The sequence below is a fragment of the Neofelis nebulosa genome, chromosome 16 (genome assembly GCF_028018385.1).
Source record: "Neofelis nebulosa isolate mNeoNeb1 chromosome 16, mNeoNeb1.pri, whole genome shotgun sequence".
In the NCBI taxonomy this organism is placed as follows: Eukaryota; Metazoa; Chordata; class Mammalia; order Carnivora; family Felidae; genus Neofelis; species Neofelis nebulosa.
The window spans coordinates 33,119,816-33,139,077 of NC_080797.1; the positions used below are offsets into that span (position 1 = coordinate 33,119,816).

Genomic DNA, 19,262 nt, shown 5'->3' on the forward strand with positions numbered 1-19,262 from the left:
CAGGAGAGGCACTCACAATTTGTAATCTAACTCTTTCCTGCAGCCCTTGCGGGGTTCCTTTAGAATTTTGCAGCAAACGGAGCTCCGGGAGTGACTCCCCTGCCTGCTTCTTTGATAGTTGAGAGAATCTCATGTTGGGCCTTCACACACATCATCATTTGAGAAAGAGTTAGTTTTAACATATAAGGTTGACCACCCGCGCAAACCATTTGGGGGAAGGTTATATATTTTGGGAAGGGGGCTCTGCTGAAATCCCCAGGCTTCATACAATTCCAAACAAAGCCCAACATACGACTTCAATTACCACCAAACATTTCCAGATCCCCTCCCCCAACATAAACTAACACACACAAACACATGGAAGTAGGGGTTCTAACTTACTTTCTCCCTTGTCCCAAAGACTGCCAACAAAGGGTGGTAAGGCACCATTTCCCCCATCATCATTTAGCTAAAAAAACAAGGTCTGGGGGCAGGGAATCTCTTCTCCACCCCACCCCCAACCAAGTAGGCCAAGGGGAGAGGGAAAGAGGGGGTGTGGTTTGGTTAAACTAATAAAATGTTACAACCCTGTTAAATACAATTAAAGGGCTAGATCTCTAGAAGATAATTAAATGCGCTTTATTATGATTATTAGCTTTTAATTTGCACTATTATCAAGAAACAGGCGATGGTGAAAAACTGAGTTATGTGGCATACTTGTTCCACCCTACCCTTTGGTCTTCAATCCTTTGGAATTAAAATTCTAAAATATTCCAAATAGTTGAGGGAAATGATGTGTATTGGATACGGCAATTCTCTTACCAGCGTCAAAAATACTTTAAGAAAAGTGTTGCCTTTTATTTGGGGGGGGTTTAGGGGGAAGATAAGAAACATCTGTTATAAACATTCTATCAATCTTGTGATATAGAATGTCATGTAAACACTCAACCCCACCCCCACAGCACAAAGAGCCTGCCCAGAGCCTCCTTCCAAAGCAAAGATACCCACCTTTCCCTACCCGGCCTTTCTGGACAAGTTTGAAAAGAAACGTCTTTTGTTAAAGGAAAACTAAAAATCCCACCAGTCCATCAGTCCCCTCCCTCCAACCCAACCCATTTTTATTGCTTTTGGGGAGGAAAACTGAGGCAAAACAAAAAAACAAACAAAAAAACCCAAACCCCACACAGAACACACAAACCAACCCGCAAACTTCTAATCTGAATGCGAGAGAAGATATTCGGTTTGGGGGAGTTGAGGGGGTGCCGCGGAAGGAGCCGACGACAGGGGAGACGGGGGAGAGACGCAAGGGCATCTCCAAACGGTTGACTTTTGCGAACTAATGCTCCCCCTGAAAATGGAGGCAGTCAGGATTGATACTCAAGGTAGCAGCGGGGTGGGGTGGGGTGGGGTGGGGTGGGGGTGAGGGGTCGGGAGTGGTTTTGTTTCAAAACACTTTTCACAAAGCACTACAAAGCACTTTCTGCCCACTCCAAGCGCCTGGGGGCAGCCAGCTGAAAAGAAGTAAAGTCAAAGAGGAGAAAGATCTTCCGGCTTGCAGGGGAGCAGGCCACAGGGGTGAGGGTCATTCCACACCCCATCTCGCCCTATCCATCCCCACCGTCCCACTGGCGGCTTTGGGTTCCCCCCACCCCGCACGTCTTCATCTCTTTTAGGAGTGCTCCAAAGATGGAGTGAAGGAGACAGGGCACGTGGGGAGAGAAAGGGAAGAAAACAAGAAGAATCCGAGTCTTGTTCAAAAATACCCAACAGCTTCCACAGGCCCAGCGTCAGCGAGAAGGCTCACGTATTTGGCTTTGGGAGTTGAATGTAACCAACTTCCAACTCCTCGCGGCAAACACCTCTTCCAGCAGGCCCAGCCCTGCCAAAACACCACAACACTAACCCAAGTAGGAGATGGTGTTTGCAAGGGCACTGAAGAAAGGCGAGGGCCCCCTTAAACGCCCCCTCCCCTCATTCCTCAGCCCTGGCGCCCCTTGCTGCTCCTTCTCCGCGCCCCCCCCTCCGTTTTTCTTTTAAATAGAAAATATATAATTAAATTTACAGACTATTTACAGTTTTAATTACAAACCTGATGGGGGTGTTGAACAGAGAATTCTCTTTAAAAAGCAACCTAAAAAAGAAATGGTTTCGATTGTTCTTTATTTAAAAAAATAAAATAAGGAGTCTGTAGGAGGCCCCCCCCAGGGCAGAAGCAAGCGCGGTGCGGGTGGCCTGGGGACGCGCGGCGGCGTAGGGACACCCCCTCACACGGTGGTCTCGCCGTGCCGGCTGTTGGTGAGACGGGTGTAGAACTTCCTCCACGAGTGCAGCGTCTTGCCGGACCAGATCCAGAAGCCCGACGTGATGCCCACGATGAGCGTCATGAGGTATTTGATCATGTAGACGGTGAAGTCGGGTGACATGCGCGGCGTGTAGTGCGCCGGGCACGGGATGGCCAGGCTCTTGCAGTGCTGGCTCACCCACGAGCGCTCCCAGTGCTCTCGAAAGGCCTGCTCGTAGAAGTAGCAGGCGATGACGATGGTGGCAGGCACGGTGTAGAGCACTGAGAAGACGCCGATGCGCACCATGAGCCGCTCCAGCTTCTCCGTCTTGGTGCCGTCGTGCTTCATGATGGTACGGATGCGGAAGAGTGACACGAAACCAGCCAGGAGAAAGGACGTGCCTATGAACAGGTACACGAAGAGCGGCGCCAGCACGAAGCCCCGCAGCGGGTCCAGGCTGTTGAGGCCCACGAAGCACACGCCGCTCAGCAGGTCGCCGTCAATCTGGCCCATGGCCAGGATAGTGATGGTCTTGACCGCCGGCACGGCCCACGCGGCCAGGTGGAAGTACTGGGAGTTGGCCTCGATGGCCTCGTGGCCCCACTTCATGCCCGCCGCCAGGAACCAGGTGAGAGACAGGATGACCCACCAGATGGAACTGGCCATACTGAAGAAGTACAGCATCATAAAGAGGATGGTGCAGCCCTCCTTCTTGGTGCCCTGCACCACTGTGCGGTAGCCGTCCTCGGAAAAGCGCTCGTTACACACGACGCGCTCCTGGAGCACGAAGCCCGCGATGTAGGCCACCGAAACCATAGTGTAGCAGCCGGACAGAAAGATGATGGGTCGCTCCGGGTAGCGGAAGCGCTGCATGTCTACCAGGTAGGTAGTGACGGTGAAGAAGGTGGAGGCGCAGCACAGCACCGACCAGGTGAGGATCCAGAGGCGCGCGAAGCGCGTCTCCTCCTGAGAGAAGAACATGGAGCCGTCGGGCCGCGCCGGCTCACAGGGCGCCGCGCAGTCGCGCTCGCCCAGAAACTTGTAGCTGAGATAGGATGGCACCTTGAGGACGCGCGGGCAGTGGAAAGGGTGCTCCAGCGTGGCGTAGCGCGGGGGCGAGCCGCCGCCGCCCGGGCCGCCCGGGGTGCCCCCGGCGCCCGGCTGCAGGCCGGGCGGAGGCGCGGTAGTGAGCAGCGCGGGCGTGCCGTCTTCGGAGTGGTTTTGGCCCACGCAGATCTGCTCCGCGCCGTGGCGCGGAAAGTGCTCGCAGCGCAGGCGCTCGGGCCACTGGAAACCGAACTTGTTCATGAGCGCCTCGCAGCCCTGGCGCGCGCGCTCGCAGATGGAGCGGCACGGCGGGATGGCCTGCTCCAGCACGGTGCACACGGGTGCGTACATGGAGCACAAGAAGAAGCGCAGTTCGGGGGAGCACTGCACCTTCACCAACGGGTAGAATTGGTGCACCTCCAGGCCCGCGTCCTCCTGGTTCGTATGGCCCAGAAGGTTGGGCATGATGGTCTGGTTGTAGGCGATGTCCGTGCACAGCGGGATGGAGATGGGCTGGCAGAAGCCGTGGTCTGGGATGGAGATGCCCTTCTCCCCGTGGAACTGGGCCGGCCCGGCGGCGGGCAGCAGCAGCAGCGGCAGCAGCAGGCGGGGCAGGGCGCTGCGGGGCCGCATGCTGGCCGCCGCCCCCCACTCGGCTCCCGGGCGCCCCCCCGCCCCCGCCCCCAGGCCCGAGACCGCGCGCCTTCCCAGCCGCCGCCGCCGCCTCGCTGCCGCCTCCCGCGCCTCTTTGCAAAGTTTGCTGGCGGCTGCAGAGTTGGGGAGGCCGGGCGGGGGAGGGGGGCGGCGCGCCTGCCGGCTCGCTCGCCGCGGTCCGACTGAGCCGCCGGAGACACCGCGCGCTGCTTGCCCTCTCTCCTCTTCTTCCTCCTCCTCTCGCCTCTCCCCTCCCTTCTCCGCCCAGCGACTCCTTTGTGCCTTCCTCCAGCCCTCACCTCGGCCTCTCCGATCCCAATTAGTCGGTTTCAAGGGGGCCCCCGCCAGCGGCCCCGCCCTCCTCTCAGCCCCCCAAAAAAGGGATCCTTGAAACCGCCCCGTCGAGCGCTAAGCACCATCCCAAAATGTGCTCTCGGCCAATCAGATTTAAACTCCAGGACCAGCCCCGAGGGCTGGATTGGTCGACCACAACATAATGAGATCAGAAACCAGATGCCAACAAAACTTTCCCCCCCCCTTTTTGCTTTTTAAAGAGACAAGCTATTATTATATTAAGGGCTGTTTGCCCAGCACGGGATTTCTCCGGAGTCGCGGCGGCGAGATCCGGAGACACACACTCTCCAGAACTGCGGCAGACTCAAGCCACTCAGCCCTGGATCATTCTTCTTCTGGGGGGCCAAGGCGGTCTCCGGCGTAGGGCCACTTTAAAATCCTTACCTCCGCCCCTGCTCCTACAACCCCACCTATTCCAGTCCAATTTTTCAAATCAACTGAAAAATCTCAAGTTTAAAGTGTTTAAAAAGAGAGAGAAAAACTTAAGAAACTAGCAGTTCACAAAGACTTTTCTCTCAACCCCGTCTCAAGGAATCCAGACAAAAGTTTCACTTCACGCCTTACGTAGACCCCAAGGAGTTTGCCTTGCCCCTCCCCCCCTTAAACACACCCTTCAATAACCCTCTGAAAAATGAGAGCCTGTCTCTTTAAGAGGCTCTTAAAGGGGCCTGGACTCCGGGGCGTAATTGCCCCGTAGCGAGCACAAAGGAGCCCATTATGGTTCTTTGTGTTCGGTGGCACCTCAAAGTGAGAAAACTCAGGAACTTAGAGGCCCAGAGCTGGAGGATTGGGGCGGGGGTTGAAGGGGGCGAGGTGAAGGAGAATGGCCCAGAGCTACGGCTTCTCCCTCCTCCTTCTTCCGAGGCAAATCTTAATTATGCAAAGTAAAGTTTAGTTGCCATAACGAGGAGGTCTTAATCGAAAGTTAATGGTGGGGGGTGGGGGGTGACGGGAAGTTTTGAGTGAGGAGATGACTCTCTTAGACCGTTTGGGGGAATTTTCCTCCTTTCTCCCTATCTCTGCCTCCGCCCCCTAAAAGCTTCCAGATACAGTCTCCTGGGAGAGAGGGAGCTTTACCCAAGCCTTAAGTGATTCCACACTAGAAAGAGGTGGCGTGTGTGGCGAGAGAGAGGCTGGGGGCGGAGGGGGGGTGGCGTTGTGGCGGATTACCCACCCCTCCCCCCATCTCTCACCTGGTTGGGGATGTGTAGTAGGCTAGAAGGGTTCCTACTAGTTTAGCAAGGTCTTTTTTTTCTCCTTCTAGGATGTTAAATTTGGGAAGAGGTTTGGGGGAGGATAGGGGGGATTTGCATGTAAATCTCCAGGGTCTGATGCTGGATGATGGATCAATTATTTCTGTGGTCTCTCCGGAGGGAAAGGCGGGGCGGGGGGCGGGGGGGGGGTGGCATTTAAAAAGAAGAAAGAAAATCGAGTTTTGGAAACCCTTTTTGCTTCTCAGTACAAACCAAATCCTCCCAGCCTGGTGAGCTGTTTCCTGCTCCGTTCTAGAAAAGGATTGCTTTAAAAACAACAAAAGAAATTTGAGAGACGGAAAGAAGAAAGGAATAGGTGGGTAGAAGAAAAAAAAAATTCTAAGTAGATACATACAACACATCCAGGTCTGACAGGATTCTTTTTTTTTCTTTTTTTTTTTTTTTTTTCTGGATTGAATGATAAACAGATTTTCAAGTTATTTACAACATAAAAGTGTTCCTTATCGGACCCTGGAGAAGTTGCCTTTTCGCTACTTTAGGAAGAATATTTTCCTTCAGAATCAGAGGCATGCACCCTCACTCTCCATTCCATTTCCAGTCCCCCCCCCCACCCCCCACCCCAAGACCACTTGGTCGCAGAGCTGGCTGGGGATGGGACAGTTGTACTCTAGGAGGCCGGAACCACGCCTGAGGCGCTGCTCCTTCGGATCTCCCCTCCTAGTGTACATCCCAGCACATCTCCAGAGCTGGGACCAAGCCTGTGAGCAGAGCAGTGAAAACAAAAATGAGTTAAGACAGGTTCCTAGTCTCCACTCAGGAAGCTCACCGTCTGATAGGAAATTGAGAGTAAATCTCCAATAGAAACGCGGCATCTTCAATTTCCTTCCACGACAAACTTGTTTTCCTGCCCTAGGGCCAGTTTTGAGTGACAGTTATCCCTTCGCCAGCCGCCCCCACAAAGGGGGAAATGGAGGTGGAAAAGAGAAATAATAGACATTCTTTCATTTACCCAGAAAACCAGTCATCCCTTCAACACACTTTTATCAAATCTTCTAATTTCAAACCAGTGTGGGAGGTGTTGTAGGCAACACAGGAGAAAATGGCAGCAGCCCTTTGCCCTTCAAGAGTTTATGGCGTCTCGAAGGAAGAGTGATTCTGCTAAGACCTTACATGTAGCTAGCATTTTTCCATGAAATAAGAAATCGCGACAACTCATGATTACTCTTGCCTTTCACGTGAAGGTCTGGAGTGTGAACAGGACCAGAACCTGTATCTTCAGGTTTCAGGTGTATCCACAGCACTCTCCCGTCTACCCGCGGGTCTATCCGTACAGCACTTACTATACACAAACGTTTACACAAAGCTACCTTTCAACTACAGGAGATTTGTAACTAAAAGAAATTAGTAGATTCTCTCAGTTTAAACACTATATGATGTCATTTGATAGATACAGCACTTAGTTCTGATTGCTTTTTAATTAGCTTGAGCGTTGGCCTGGACCTGATCCCTAACTCAGACAGTCATTTTACTTTTTTGAACCTTAGTTTCCCCATCTGCAAAGTGGGAATGAGTCAACAGATTTTTAAAACATGAGACTACACATCCAAAGCAATTTCAGAATGACAAGAATACATTTTGTAATCATTAAGAACCTTTCAAAACAAGAAGTTACACGAATTAAATATTTATTCAGCAAACATCCTTGGAGACGCAGGGTAACTGCGACCATTTATTGAGCTCCTACTGAGCACTGCACATACATTATGTGTATCCCTACAAAGGTATTGCATTCTTTTTATGGATGAAGAATCTACAATTAAAAGTAAAATAATTGGGGCACCTGGGTGGCTCAGTCGGTTAAGGGTGGTTAAGGGTCAGACTTCAGTTCAGGTCATGATTTCATGGTTGATGGGTTCAAGCCCTGCTTTGGGGTCGGTGCTGACAGCTCGGAGCCTGGAGCCTGCTTTGGATTCTGTCTGTCTGTCTGTCTCTCTCTCTCTGCCCCTCCCCGGCTTGTGCTTTGTCTCTCTCTCAAAAATAAGTATTAAAAATTTTTTTTAATTATTAAAAAATAAAATAAAATAATTAACTAATTAAAGATGAAGAATCTGACCTTAGGTGAGATTTGACAACTTTCTCAAGGTCCCACAGTAAGTGTCAGAGCTGAGATTTAAATCCAGGCCTTCTTGGCTCTTAAAGCTGGCTACTGTCTCCTACACCACACAGCCCCTAGCGTGTATAAGAATTGTGTGCTTTTATGCACTTAACAACTATGTATGAAAAACAACAACTCTGTATTGGTCACCAGGCCCAACCCCTGTTCCTGTGGAGCTTCCATTCTAGTGGTCAGCACTCACATTTACCACATAGTCTCTTACATGGATGCAAAATTGCCACAGGATTCACTGCTATGGAGGGAAAGTCTATGCTGGGACGGCACAATGGAGGAGGGAATCTGAGTTGGGGAGGGCAGCGGAGGACTGTGTAATTGTGGGGACGATTAAATAGGACGAGGTAAAGACAGCCCAGATCTGCAGGGCCTTGCAGACCATACGTAAGGTGCTAGGTGCAGAAATGTGAACCCACCATCTCCAGGCAGGGATAGGCATTGCAAACAGAGGGAATGGCGTGTCCAAGAGCGTGGTGGAGGACATGACAGGAGCACAAGTATGCACATATTTTGGCCCTGTTAGAGCCCTGTGTACATCTGTGTGCATCACACCTGGGAGGGTGATGGCAAAGGAGATAAGCAGGGACCTTAGATATTGTGCACCCAATCTGGACTCCTGCCGATGGAGACGCTCTGAAGTGTGGGGAAGGGAGACAGTCACGCTGAAGCATTTGGGCAGCCCTGGGCAACATGACTTGGCTGAGTCAGGGATACCAGTTAGGAATAGATTGCCAAGTCCAGGCAAGAGATGGTGAGGGCATCATTTGGACCGAAGCGGTGTCGTTGGAGAGAAGTAAGGGAGGAGGCCCATCAAGGTTTCTGACCTAGATGCCCTGATGTCATTAAGGAGGCTAGGAAATGCAGGGACAGGATGGATAATGAGCATAGTCGAGCCAGTCCAAGCTGATGGTCCAAGGGAAGGTGTCCAGAACGCAGGTGGATATTCTAAGTCAGGGCCCAGGAGGGAGCTCTGGGCTAGATTTAGATCTGGTGGCTGTAGCCTATGATTGTGGCTGTGAGAGTAGTTGAGATCACCTAGGGGAGGCAGATTGGATGGGAAGACCGAAATTTCGGAGATGCCAACGTTGAGGACCATGGGCTGAGGAGGAGGGAGACTGAGGAGTGGTGGGGCCAGAAGAGAGATTCCAGCCAACATGTGAATGTCACAGATTTGTTTCTTCTGAGCCTGAGAGCCTCAAGTCAGAATTTTTGTTTACCTTGTTTCAGTTGTGACAATGAAGTGAGGTAGAGCATGGCACTAACTTGACCTGATTGTAGGCTACAAGCTTGAAACATAATAGCGATTGTTTTTAATTCAACAAATTATTGAGCACCTACTATATGTAAAGCAACCGACGTCTGTAGAGACCTATGCTCCAGCTTCAGGAAACTTCGAATCTAGGGGGCAACAGTCTGCCATCTGCTGCTGAGCGGGACTGCTGTTCAGCCCTGAGGAACATTCTGGTTGGTCTTGGGCTCCTCCTGTAGGCCGGGAGCCTAAGTGTCCCCAGTGCACAGTGCCAGTGCCACTTCTCCAAATCTTGAGGCACTGCTGTGCCTCAATCGTCTCTCTCCACCTACAAATCTGATATCTGGAATGACTGTTGAGTGCCCCCGCTGCAATGACACCGTGCACCCCGTTTCGCGGGATGGTCTGCTAGAGCAGAAATCTCAGCCTGATGGGAGAATAGAGCACATGGCCAGTGGCAAGGAAAGAAACCTGGTCTGGGGCTCAGAATGTCTGGGCTCCAGCCCACATCTGCTGAGTGACCTTGGGTAGGTCACCTTTCCTTCCTTAGCTTCAGCTCCCTCATCTGTATAAAGGGATCATAAAAACACTTCTTGATTTTACCTTTGGGCCAGATATGGGGAGCTGTGGGAATAGTATGTTCGGATCATGGAAACCGCCCTCGCTCGAAAGGCTTGTGCGTTACAGATAAGTGAAAGGCAGCCAGTCGGCAATATCCAACACACTGCAGGCCTGCTCAGAGCACAGGGATCTTCTCTCAGCTAAGGAAACCTTAGCTCATCGGCCCTGGTAAGGTTAGGCATCTTTTCCTTGTTTCCTCAATCCTGTTTAGGAGGGAAGGGCTGAGGAAGAGAACACAATTTTAGATACTTTGAATCCTCAACGGTTTTATTCTCTAAGCAAAAATACTCCCGATGGGGAAAACAGGTTTGAGCTATCAGAGTCTACTTGGCCACCCCTCCCCCAACCCACAAAGTATTTGTCTCTGCTGTGCAAGAATCTTCCTTTTCTTCCTTTCTCCCAGAGTCTGGCCACCAAGACCTGGAATCCACCTTCAGGTGAGACGCCAGATTTCCTCTTCCAGAACTTTGTTCTCCATTTAGCTCTCAGGGAACCAGCCCTTAGAAATGGGCCTCAGAGGGGCGCCTGGGTGGCGCAGTCGGTTAAGCGTCCGACTTCAGCCAGGTCACGATCTCGCGGTCCGTGAGTTCGAGCCCCGCGTCAGGCTCTGAGCTGATGGCTCAGAGCCTGGAGCCTGTTTCCGATTCTGTGTCTCCCTCTCTCTCTCTGCCCCTCCCCCGTTCATGCTCTGTCTCTCTCTGTCCCAAAAATAAATAAAAAACGTTGAAAAAAAAAAATTTAAAAAAAAAAAAAAAAGAAATGGGCCTCAGAAAAAATCAGGCCTAGGACTCCCAGAGCCCCCATTCCCTGCCCACTTGGAGGTCCCCTTTTGGGGTACTTCACCCCACCCCCTGCCGATTTCCAAGGCTGCTCCGGGCTCTGGGGACAGAGGAGGAGGGCCACGTGGCAGAGTATAGCTGTTATGCCCTTTATCTCTCTAGCACCCTTCCCCAAGGTCTCTGGATGGCAACATGGGCCATAAAGGATTAAACAGATATAACAGATGATCTATTAATTAAGGACTTTAATTCGCCCAGGCCTAGGCCAAGCAAGAGTAAGGTGCCGGCGGCTGCTCGGAGCAGATTGGGGAAAATGAAGCTGAAAAACCGGTGCTGAGTTCGGTTGGTGCGGTTCTTGGGGGAGACTCTGCCTTCTCAGTCCAGGAAATAAGTGTCTCTGGGAATGAATGGGTCAGATATTTTGTCTCCTGGAACCTTCTAGAACCTAATGCCAAAAGGAGAGGAATGGGAGTGGCTGAATCATAGACTTGTGGATGTGGAGGAGTCAGTCATCAGGGGTGATGGGGGTGGGGGATGCTCACGTGGGGAAGGATGACCAAGATAGGTTTGCTTCCCAGGTGGCGTTCCCTCTTGTTCCCATTGGGCACGCGTTTCTGTTACTGGCTGCACCCCATCTCCTAACTTCCTCTATCATTTCTCTCTCATTCTTCCTTTCTTTTCACTCTCCCTTGCCCCCTTCACTTCTCCCAGAATTTCTCTCATTTTCCTCCAGGCTGGGCCACCTCACCCCCTCCCCCTTCTCTTTCCTGTAACTTAAGCTGTAGTTGGGAGTTGGAGGAGCTGGGCTGGTTTGAAAGGAGGCCCCACTGCTTTTCAGGGAGGAATTGAAACCGTGGAGCTGGGGGTGAGGGGGTGAGGGGAGGCAGAGGGGGAGGGGGCGGCTTGAGAAATCAAAGCGGCTGCAGCTCCATCTGGGAAACCAACTTTGATTTACTAGCAAGGACCTGGCTCTATAACCCCCCCCCCCCCCCCCCGCGTTCCCTGGACTTTGCTTTGTGGTGATAACTGGGGGCTGGGAAGTCTGACTCCTTCCCCCAGCCTGAAAGCCTGTTCTTCTCCTGGGAGAACCAGCGCAAGGAGGAAGGCCCAGGGGACCCTGGCTAAATAGGGCTGCTGAAGCTTCTAAAGGGGGCCCTGTGTGTCAGGAGCTGGGTGTGGAAGGGTACCCCTGGGGAGGAAGGAGGAAATGTCCTCAGTGCAGGCTGTGAGCCCCACAGACTTGGCTCCGCTCTGGCTCGAGGTGACACTCTCCCCAGAGATGGGGCGCTGGGCTGGGGGCGCTGCCAGGAGAAGGCCAGGTCTTCTTCATGTCTGTGGCCTTGCCCTCTGAACTGGCTGGGGGTGGGGGTGGGGGGGGAGGCTGGGGCCTGGGAGTGGCGAGTAAGAACCAGGAAAAGAAAATGAGAAAGAAAAGGAAAATCTATTTTAATAGATTGTTTTGTGTTGAAATTCAGTGTGGGTTATGGACAACACTGGCTTCGAGTGGGGACTCCAGGCCACTCTGGATGGCAGGGCCAGCCAGCTCTCTCCTCCCTCTCCTGTCCCGTTTCTGTTTCAGCTTGCTCCTTTTCTGTCAAATCCTTGAACCCCCCAGGGTTTAAGGCACTGTCTGACCTCTGCTATCAAAATAGGGTCCCAAAGGTCTTGAACACCAGTGCCGGGGGCTGCAGGGAGAACACAGTGAGCCACAGCTCCAAGAAACGCTTGTGCTTGCCACTGACTGACCACCTAGTTCTTCCTGGGTGGTTTTTTTCGGGGGTGGGGGATGCGTTAAATCCCTAGACTCCTGGGTTCCAGCAGAGCCCCCTGCCCCTGCACTCCCACTATCACTGGTATTTTTCAGGGTTCAAGCATCCAGTCTTTAGAACTAGCTCTCAGGAAGGAGAAGGCGGCGCTAACTGGGCTAACTGTGCCCCAGACAAATGGAACCTTTTCAGAGCTCACTGTACTATGTGGAATTGCCCATCAGAGCTCCTGTCCCAGGACAATGTTCCTGAAAGCCTAGGGTCCACATGCATCAGAATCACAGAAGAAGGGGCACTGGGGCAGGATTTGCCTATTAGAAATACAGATTCCTGGGTCCTGCCGATGATGATCAGAATTGATAATCCCCAAGTGATTCTTATGCACACGCCAGAGCTTTCTGCTTTCCAGAGCCCTCAATTAGCTTTCAGAGCCTTGCTTCATCTTGGCAGCTGCCCAGTCTTGCCCCGTCCCCCACTCCAAACTCATTCAACAACCTTTCAAACTCTAACCCCAACGTAGCTTTCCAGCATTAACTTCTACCCCCACTGCCCCAGTGTGTGGACAAGATGGACCGGCCCCCAGCATCCATTCCCACCTCCTTCTAGTACCTTCCAGCACTTGCAGAGGTTGGAAAGCCAAGAAACTCATCTCTTAGCTTTCCTCGCAGCTAAAGGTCTGGATGCAAAGTGCATTGTTCGGGACTTGAAAGTTGGGAGGGTGATGAGACCGCATTTTTGTTGCTCTGCTATTTCTGCTGGCAGGCCAGCCCCCGGACATGGGGTGTTCCTGCGGCAGCACCCACAGTGTTCAGTGTCTGGGACGGTGGTGGAAGCCTGGCACCGATTCCTGTGGAGCTTTGGGGTTGCATCCATGATGTTAGTTCCAGCCGTAGCCTCTTCATTCTCCCCCCCCCCCCCCCCCCCCCGCCTCCAACTGCAGCAGAGGTAGGGGCTCCTACTGGACCATCGTTTCTGGGGCTTCATTATAAGGTCCCGCTTTTCCAGTCCATCTAACAATTTGGCAGGCACCTATTTCTCCGTGGTCTTCGTCTGCTTGGACCGCCAAAACCAAATGCCATAGACCAAATGGCTTAAACAACAGAAATTTATTGTCTTTGTTCTGAAGGTCCCAGATCAGGTTGCCACATGGTTGCGTTCTGATGAGGTCTCTCCTCTGGCTTGCAGGTGGCTGTTTTCTCCCTGTGTTCACAGGGCCTTTCTCTGTCGAGAGAGAAAATTTAAACTTAATTACCTCCTGAAAGCTCTGTCTCTAAATATATTCACACTGAGGGTTAGGGCATCAACATACGAATGAGGGGACACAGGTCGGTTCATAGCACCTTCTACATAAAGCACCTAGGGGCGCCAGGGTTGCTCAGTAGGTTGAGCATCTTTTCTTTTTAATTTTTTTTTTTTTAATTTTTTTTTCAACGTTTTTTATTTTTATTTTTGGGACAGAGAGAGACATAGCATGAACGGGGGAGGGCCAGAGAGAGGGAGACACAGAATCGGAAACAGGCTCCAGGCTCTGAGCCATCAGCCCAGAGCCTGATGCGGGGCTCGAACTCACGGACCGCGAGATCGTGACCTGGCTGAAGTCGGACGCTTAACCGACTGCGCCACCCAGGCGCCCCTTTTTAATTTTTTTTAATGTTTATTTACTTTTGACAGAGAGAGAGAGACAGAGCATGAGCAGGGGAGGGGCAGAGAGAGAGGGAGACACAGAATCCGAAGCAGGCTCCAGGCTCTGAGCTGTCAGCACAGAGCCCGACGCGGGGATCAAACTCACAGACCGTGAGATCATGACCTGAACCGAAGTCGGATGTTCAACCGACTGAGCCACCCAGGCGCCCCTAGGTTGAGCATCTTGATGAGGTTTTGGGGTGATGACGGGGGGCGTCCGGAGCCGAAGGCCAAGAAACAATTCTTGAAGACGTCTTTGGTGCAAAAAGGTGATTTTATTAAAGCTCGGGGACAGGACCCATGGGCAGAAAGAGCTGTGCTGGTGTTGTGAGGGGTAACTTGTTGTATACCCTCAGGTTGTTAGGTTGGGTCCCTCAAGGTTAGAGACACCGTAAGTCTCTAAGGAATTTTGGAAGCAAGGTTTCTAGGACCTTGAGGGGCTAGCTGTTGTAAGGAAGATGCCATTTATTACCGTTCAGTAAAACCTCAGTCATGAGACCCTTCAGACGTATACCAGAGCACCATAAGCTTGGAGTATGATTGCCAGCATATATCTTGGGGGAGTTGAGATAAAGGAAGTTTCCAGAGGAATTTTTATATGTTGATGTAGACCTACAGGATCCTGGGGGAGGGGGTTCAGGATAATGTTAAGCCAAAATTCCCTTTTGCCCTTGCCCGTAGCGAAGTGTCATCATTGAGGCAGCTGAACTCCTAGAGGGAGGTCTCTCTGCCTGTTTCAAGGACTCGTCAGGGGCTGTAGGCAGTAAGGGAATTTAGTTTTTCCATTACCTTCGTTTCCCACATCACCATGGCAAGCACTCCCACCCCCTTCCGTCTTGAGGAGGGTGATATTGGGGCTCTAGAAAACAGAGTCTATAGGTTTCTGGAGATTAGGCTATGCATAAGGTTGCCTTTTTCTTACTGTTTACTAAGTGATCTGTAAACTGAAGGAGACTCCTGTCCTGCATGACCGTGATCTCTATCAGTCAACCATTTGCTATCTGTCCTTGCTCCCGTTCTTGGGCAGCCAGGGGTGTCCCACATATGACACACATCCCACGGGGCAGGGGTGGGGGTGGAGGTGCTGTAAGCCTGTGCTTTGCCCTCCGCTTGCTCCAGACTCCCTCATCAGTCTGACTCTTGATTTCGCTCAGGTCATGATCTCATGGTTCATGAGTTCCAGTCCCACCTTGGGCTTTGCACTGACTGGGCAGAGCCTGCTTCGGATTCTCGGATTCTCGGTCCCTCTCTTTCTCTGCCCCTCCCCCACTCATTCTCCCTCTCCCTCTCTCTCAAAAATAAATAAACATTAAAAAAAAAAACCAAAACCCTCCTAAAATGGTCTTTGTTTCTTGCACCAAATCCTGCCTTCACCTATGAACTAGACAGAACAGCTGGTACTTTCACACTCTAAGTACTTGCTCCACTGGTTCCACCCTTGTAAATCCTTTAAGATTCCTTCCTGTAGCACTTCCCTGGGTGACTGTTTATCTTGTGGCATTTGGCACTTGGTATGTCTGACTACCCCCAACTCACAATAAGACAGTCTCTTGAGGGCAGAGACTGTATCTTAGTTTTTGTGCATACCCTAGTGCTTATGAGAGGTGGCATATAGTAGGTGCTCAGTAAACATCTGTTAAGTGAATCGATGCCCTCTATAAATAGGACAGGGACTGAAGAACTCCCTAAGGTGGGCAGTTGAGAGATCCAAGCATCCTGCCTGGACACCAGTCCAATGCCCATAACCCTGACTGCTTTGCCCATCCCTGGAATCCACATTTAGGGAGGCAAGAAGCTAAGCTCTGAGGAGAAGTAAGCAAGCCAGGTTTCTAGGTCCAGGTTTCCATCCTCCAGTTTTGGCAAGATTATCCAATTTCTTGAAGCCATACTGAATTGTAAATATGTTCTGGTCCCCGATCTGAGAAGTGAAGGTAAAAAACAAATTTGATATAATGGTGGGAACCCATGAAGCGGCCCCGGGGAGACCAAAGTGCTCAGGTCCTGGCCTTGGTACTTACTACCTCTCTGACCTTCAGTGAGTCATTTTGCTTCTCTGAGTGTCAGTTTCTCTATCTGCAGAACGGGTACAATAAATCTGCACTGTTCCCTTGAGGCGAGGATTGAACAAGAAAATGGATCTGTATTGACAGCTGCTTTGGGAAAGGAAGTTTAGGGTGGCACGTGCTATTTTGTAACCTGGAAGCAGATGTCAAACATAGATCACCCAGAGAGGCCTGAACACGGGCACATGAGACAGACTTACTCATGGGGCAGCATGCTTGGGGCCGAGCACTGGACTCCACAGGCGGAGAGAGGAGGTTTGAATCTCAGCTCTCTACTTCATTACTACCTTCCCTGGACAGGCCACTTGAGCTTTCTGGAGCTCAGACTCTTCATCGGAAAGAGAGGGGTGTGAATCTGCTCTCTCAAAGGGTTGGGAGGACCAGTCATAAGTGAGCAGTAACTTCACTCAATGGACACTCAATACAAGTCTTTAGTATTTGTTTTCCTCCTCTCCCTAGATGAGGTAGAGGCGGCCAGGAGGAGAAAAATTGGGGCAGGTGTCAGACTCCTAAGACCCGACGGGTTTGGGAGGCTTCCTCCATGGCTGGGTCACCTCCGAGTAACCCGTGAGGAACTCTGTGGCCTAAGATCTGGCAGTAGGGACACATACACTAATGCTGGATTCGGCAAAAAACCTACAGCAGATTTCAGTTTGGGGGACACAGTAGCAAGTCTTCTTTGAGGCTGGTTCTGACTCAGTCACTCTCCGGGCATCCCTCTTTTGATACTCTCCCCAGCTCTTCCGGAGGGTGAGCACCCCAAAAGGCAAGAAACTCATTAGGAAGCGAAGAAAGAGATCAGACCTCAGCTGAGCTCTCCTCTGAATGTCTCCTTTTGTTGGGAGGGGCACTAATGTGGAGGCAGCTTGAGGGAGGGGGGACCCTAAGGATGGAATTGGGAGGGGCAGGTCCTACCTTGTGGATGGGGGTCATTGGGAGGAGAAACAAACACTTCCCTCCTCTCTCCAGGAAGCTTCCCTTCCCCGCAGCTGGTGCCCCAAGGATTCCCCCCGCTCCACCCCAGGCCCTTCCCTTAGAGAGAGCCTGCTGAGCCTGGAATGAGAAGAATCTGAACTACAAACAGACCTCCCAGAGGCACCCCCAACTCTCCCCTAACCACTTCAAGCCAGCGAAAGCCTGGCTTCCTAGAGTGGGAGGCTGACTGAGAAGCAGGGCTGGGGTTTGGGCTACAGGGAGGGGCTGAGGTGGTGGTGGTGTGGGGGGGGGGTGGGTGGGCAGGGGGACTCTTCCTGGAGAGGGAGAGGAGGGAAGGGTTGAGGGCAGGGGAGGGGCTAGGCTATATAAGGACTATATTTTCCAAACCAAAAATCAGAATTGGTAAGAGTATACTTGCAAGGGCCATGGGATTGGGGGGGGGGGGGGCGGGTAGGGATTGAAGTCAAGCCTGTCCCAGAATAATGCAAATTCTGAGGCCCCCACTCCAGTCATCCAAATATAACCCTGGAGGAGAGGAAAAAAACCCAGTCTGTCCCCTCCCCCCAATGCTCTCTTCCCCTCGCTTGGCCTCTGTCTCTGCTTATCCGATACAGTAGGTTATGGTGAGCCAGGGAGGGTCTTTAGGCTCTCCAGGGGCGAGGTTCTCCCAATCCTTAGTCTGGGCTGCAAACTGAGTCCGCGGAGGCTGTAAATGAACTTGGAGAAGTGGAGGGCAGAGGCTAGAATCAGAGGAAAGATGGAGGGACCAGCCAAAAGGACCAAAGGCAGAGGGGCCTCTCCTGTCTGCCACACTTCCCCAGACCCTGGCCTCCTGCCCACTGTCCCCCTAGCATTCCTACCCTCACCTGGACCCAGCCTGGGGCTTTGACGTGAGTTAGCAGGGGCTGTCCGTGTCCATGGATGCCCAGCCAGTGTATCAGATGGGGCGAAACCCCTAGGAGGTGACCAGGGAGGAGAGGCTGCTGGAGCTGGAAGCTGCCTTAGGCACGATGACCTCTTTGCAGGGGCGCTCTCTCCAGCTTGTATAACACAGCTCCTGCCAAGGTTGGTATAGAAAGGCACAGAGCCCACAGCAGGCTGGGGAAGGCCGCTGAAAAGGCAGCTTAAGGGCTTCCTGCTGGGTGAGAGGGATTAGGGGCCTGTGGGGAGGGAGCCAGGCAGCAAGAAAGGCACTGGCCCAAAGCCAGAGCCCCTTGGCCGTAGGCCCTCTGGGATGAGGATCCCCAGGGTGTCTAGCGGGCTGGGGTCAGCGCTCTCCACCTGGATGAGGTGCTGGGAGAATAGGGATTCAGCCAGGACAACATACTGGGATGAGGAGATTCCATGGAGCCCCCAAAAGGAAGGGAGGAAGGAAGGTTAGCCAACACTCCTGGATGAACTAGCACACTTTTAGTCAGAAGGGGGAAGGAGGGACCGAATGGACTACCCAGCTATTTTGTCCCTTGTCCCCTCCTGGGCTGCCTCTCACATGCAAGGTTTCATCTCAGAGGCTCCCAAGCTAGGAGGGGACAGCTCTCTGCTTCTCAGGACCTCCAACGTGGAAGAGAATGAAGGGGCCCCACATGGTCCGAAGTTCCCACAGGAGCATGGATTTAGGGGAAGAGCCCAGGAGGGGCTCTTGTCACCTAGAGACCCTGGGCAGAGGCCTGGATGGGGACAGCCAGGGCTGGTCTCACCCTGGCCCTGGGCTCCACTGTCTAATGTGTGAGTTGGGATCTTGGAGGCCACACTGTGTGGGGGAAAAGACCTGTTCCACTTGTGCTTCTTGTCCGAGAGCTGACACATGCATTCTGGAAACTGTAAAGTGCTATATAAATGTGAAGTACCCAGACCCCATCATCCCTGGAGTGTGTGTGTGTGTAAAAGGATGGATGATCCCAGGAAGGGGTGGGAACACATCGAGAACTGGGGACTGCCAAGCCAGGTGCTTTGCATGTCTATAACCTCAAAAGAACTTTAAGAACATTGTATTATTGTTGCCCCCATTTTATAGATGAGAATACTGAGGCTTATAAGGTAATGCAATTTCACATCCAAGTTTATAGAAGTTTATAAAAATAGTGCATCCAAATTAGAAGGCAAGATTCTCTGGTCTTTAAAAGGTTACCTGGCCCCAGGGTTCTTACATTTAGAGGATTTCTTCAGATGTTTGGATCCTTCTCCTCCCTGGTTGGGCTCAGGCTTAGATCCCCAAGACCTTTCCCACTCCCACTCCAGAACAAGACCTTGAGAAGGCTGGAAAAGGGGATGAAGTCTGAAACAGGGCCCAGCTGACCAGATAAGGTACACGTGGCTACCAGGGCTATTTTCTGGGAAGGGGCTCCAGCAATGGGTACTTCAAGCTCAGAGCATCCCTGGATCAGAGCTGCCCTGTCTCCCAGCTCAGCTGGGCCAGCCCCCTTCTTTGTGCTCGGTTTTTTCCCACAGCCCCGCAAGGGGGGTGC

At 52.0% G+C, this 19,262-nt stretch overlaps 1 protein-coding gene and 1 long non-coding RNA gene across 2 annotated transcripts; both read right to left on the reverse strand.

The window, feature by feature from the left end:
- Positions 1 to 597: 597 nt before the first annotated feature.
- FZD2 (frizzled class receptor 2) lies at positions 598 to 4,442 on the reverse strand. Its single transcript, XM_058703682.1, has one exon. It carries the CDS (start codon positions 3,939 to 3,941, stop codon positions 2,244 to 2,246), a length of 1,698 nt encoding a protein of 565 aa, XP_058559665.1. The 5' UTR covers positions 3,942 to 4,442; the 3' UTR covers positions 598 to 2,243.
- Positions 4,443 to 13,202: 8,760 nt separating this feature from the next.
- LOC131497432 (uncharacterized) lies at positions 13,203 to 16,858 on the reverse strand. The gene is made up of 2 exons (XR_009254975.1): positions 16,777 to 16,858; positions 13,203 to 13,336 (listed from the first exon to the last, which is right to left on the reverse strand). It is a non-coding gene; the product is annotated as an uncharacterized LOC131497432 (long non-coding RNA).
- Positions 16,859 to 19,262: the final 2,404 nt, after the last annotated feature.

Excerpts from the sequence above, each read along its gene's own strand:
- FZD2 (XM_058703682.1), bottom strand. The coding sequence starts at position 3,941 with ATGCGGCCCCGCAGCGCCCTGCCCCGCCTGCTGCTGCCGCTGCTGCTG.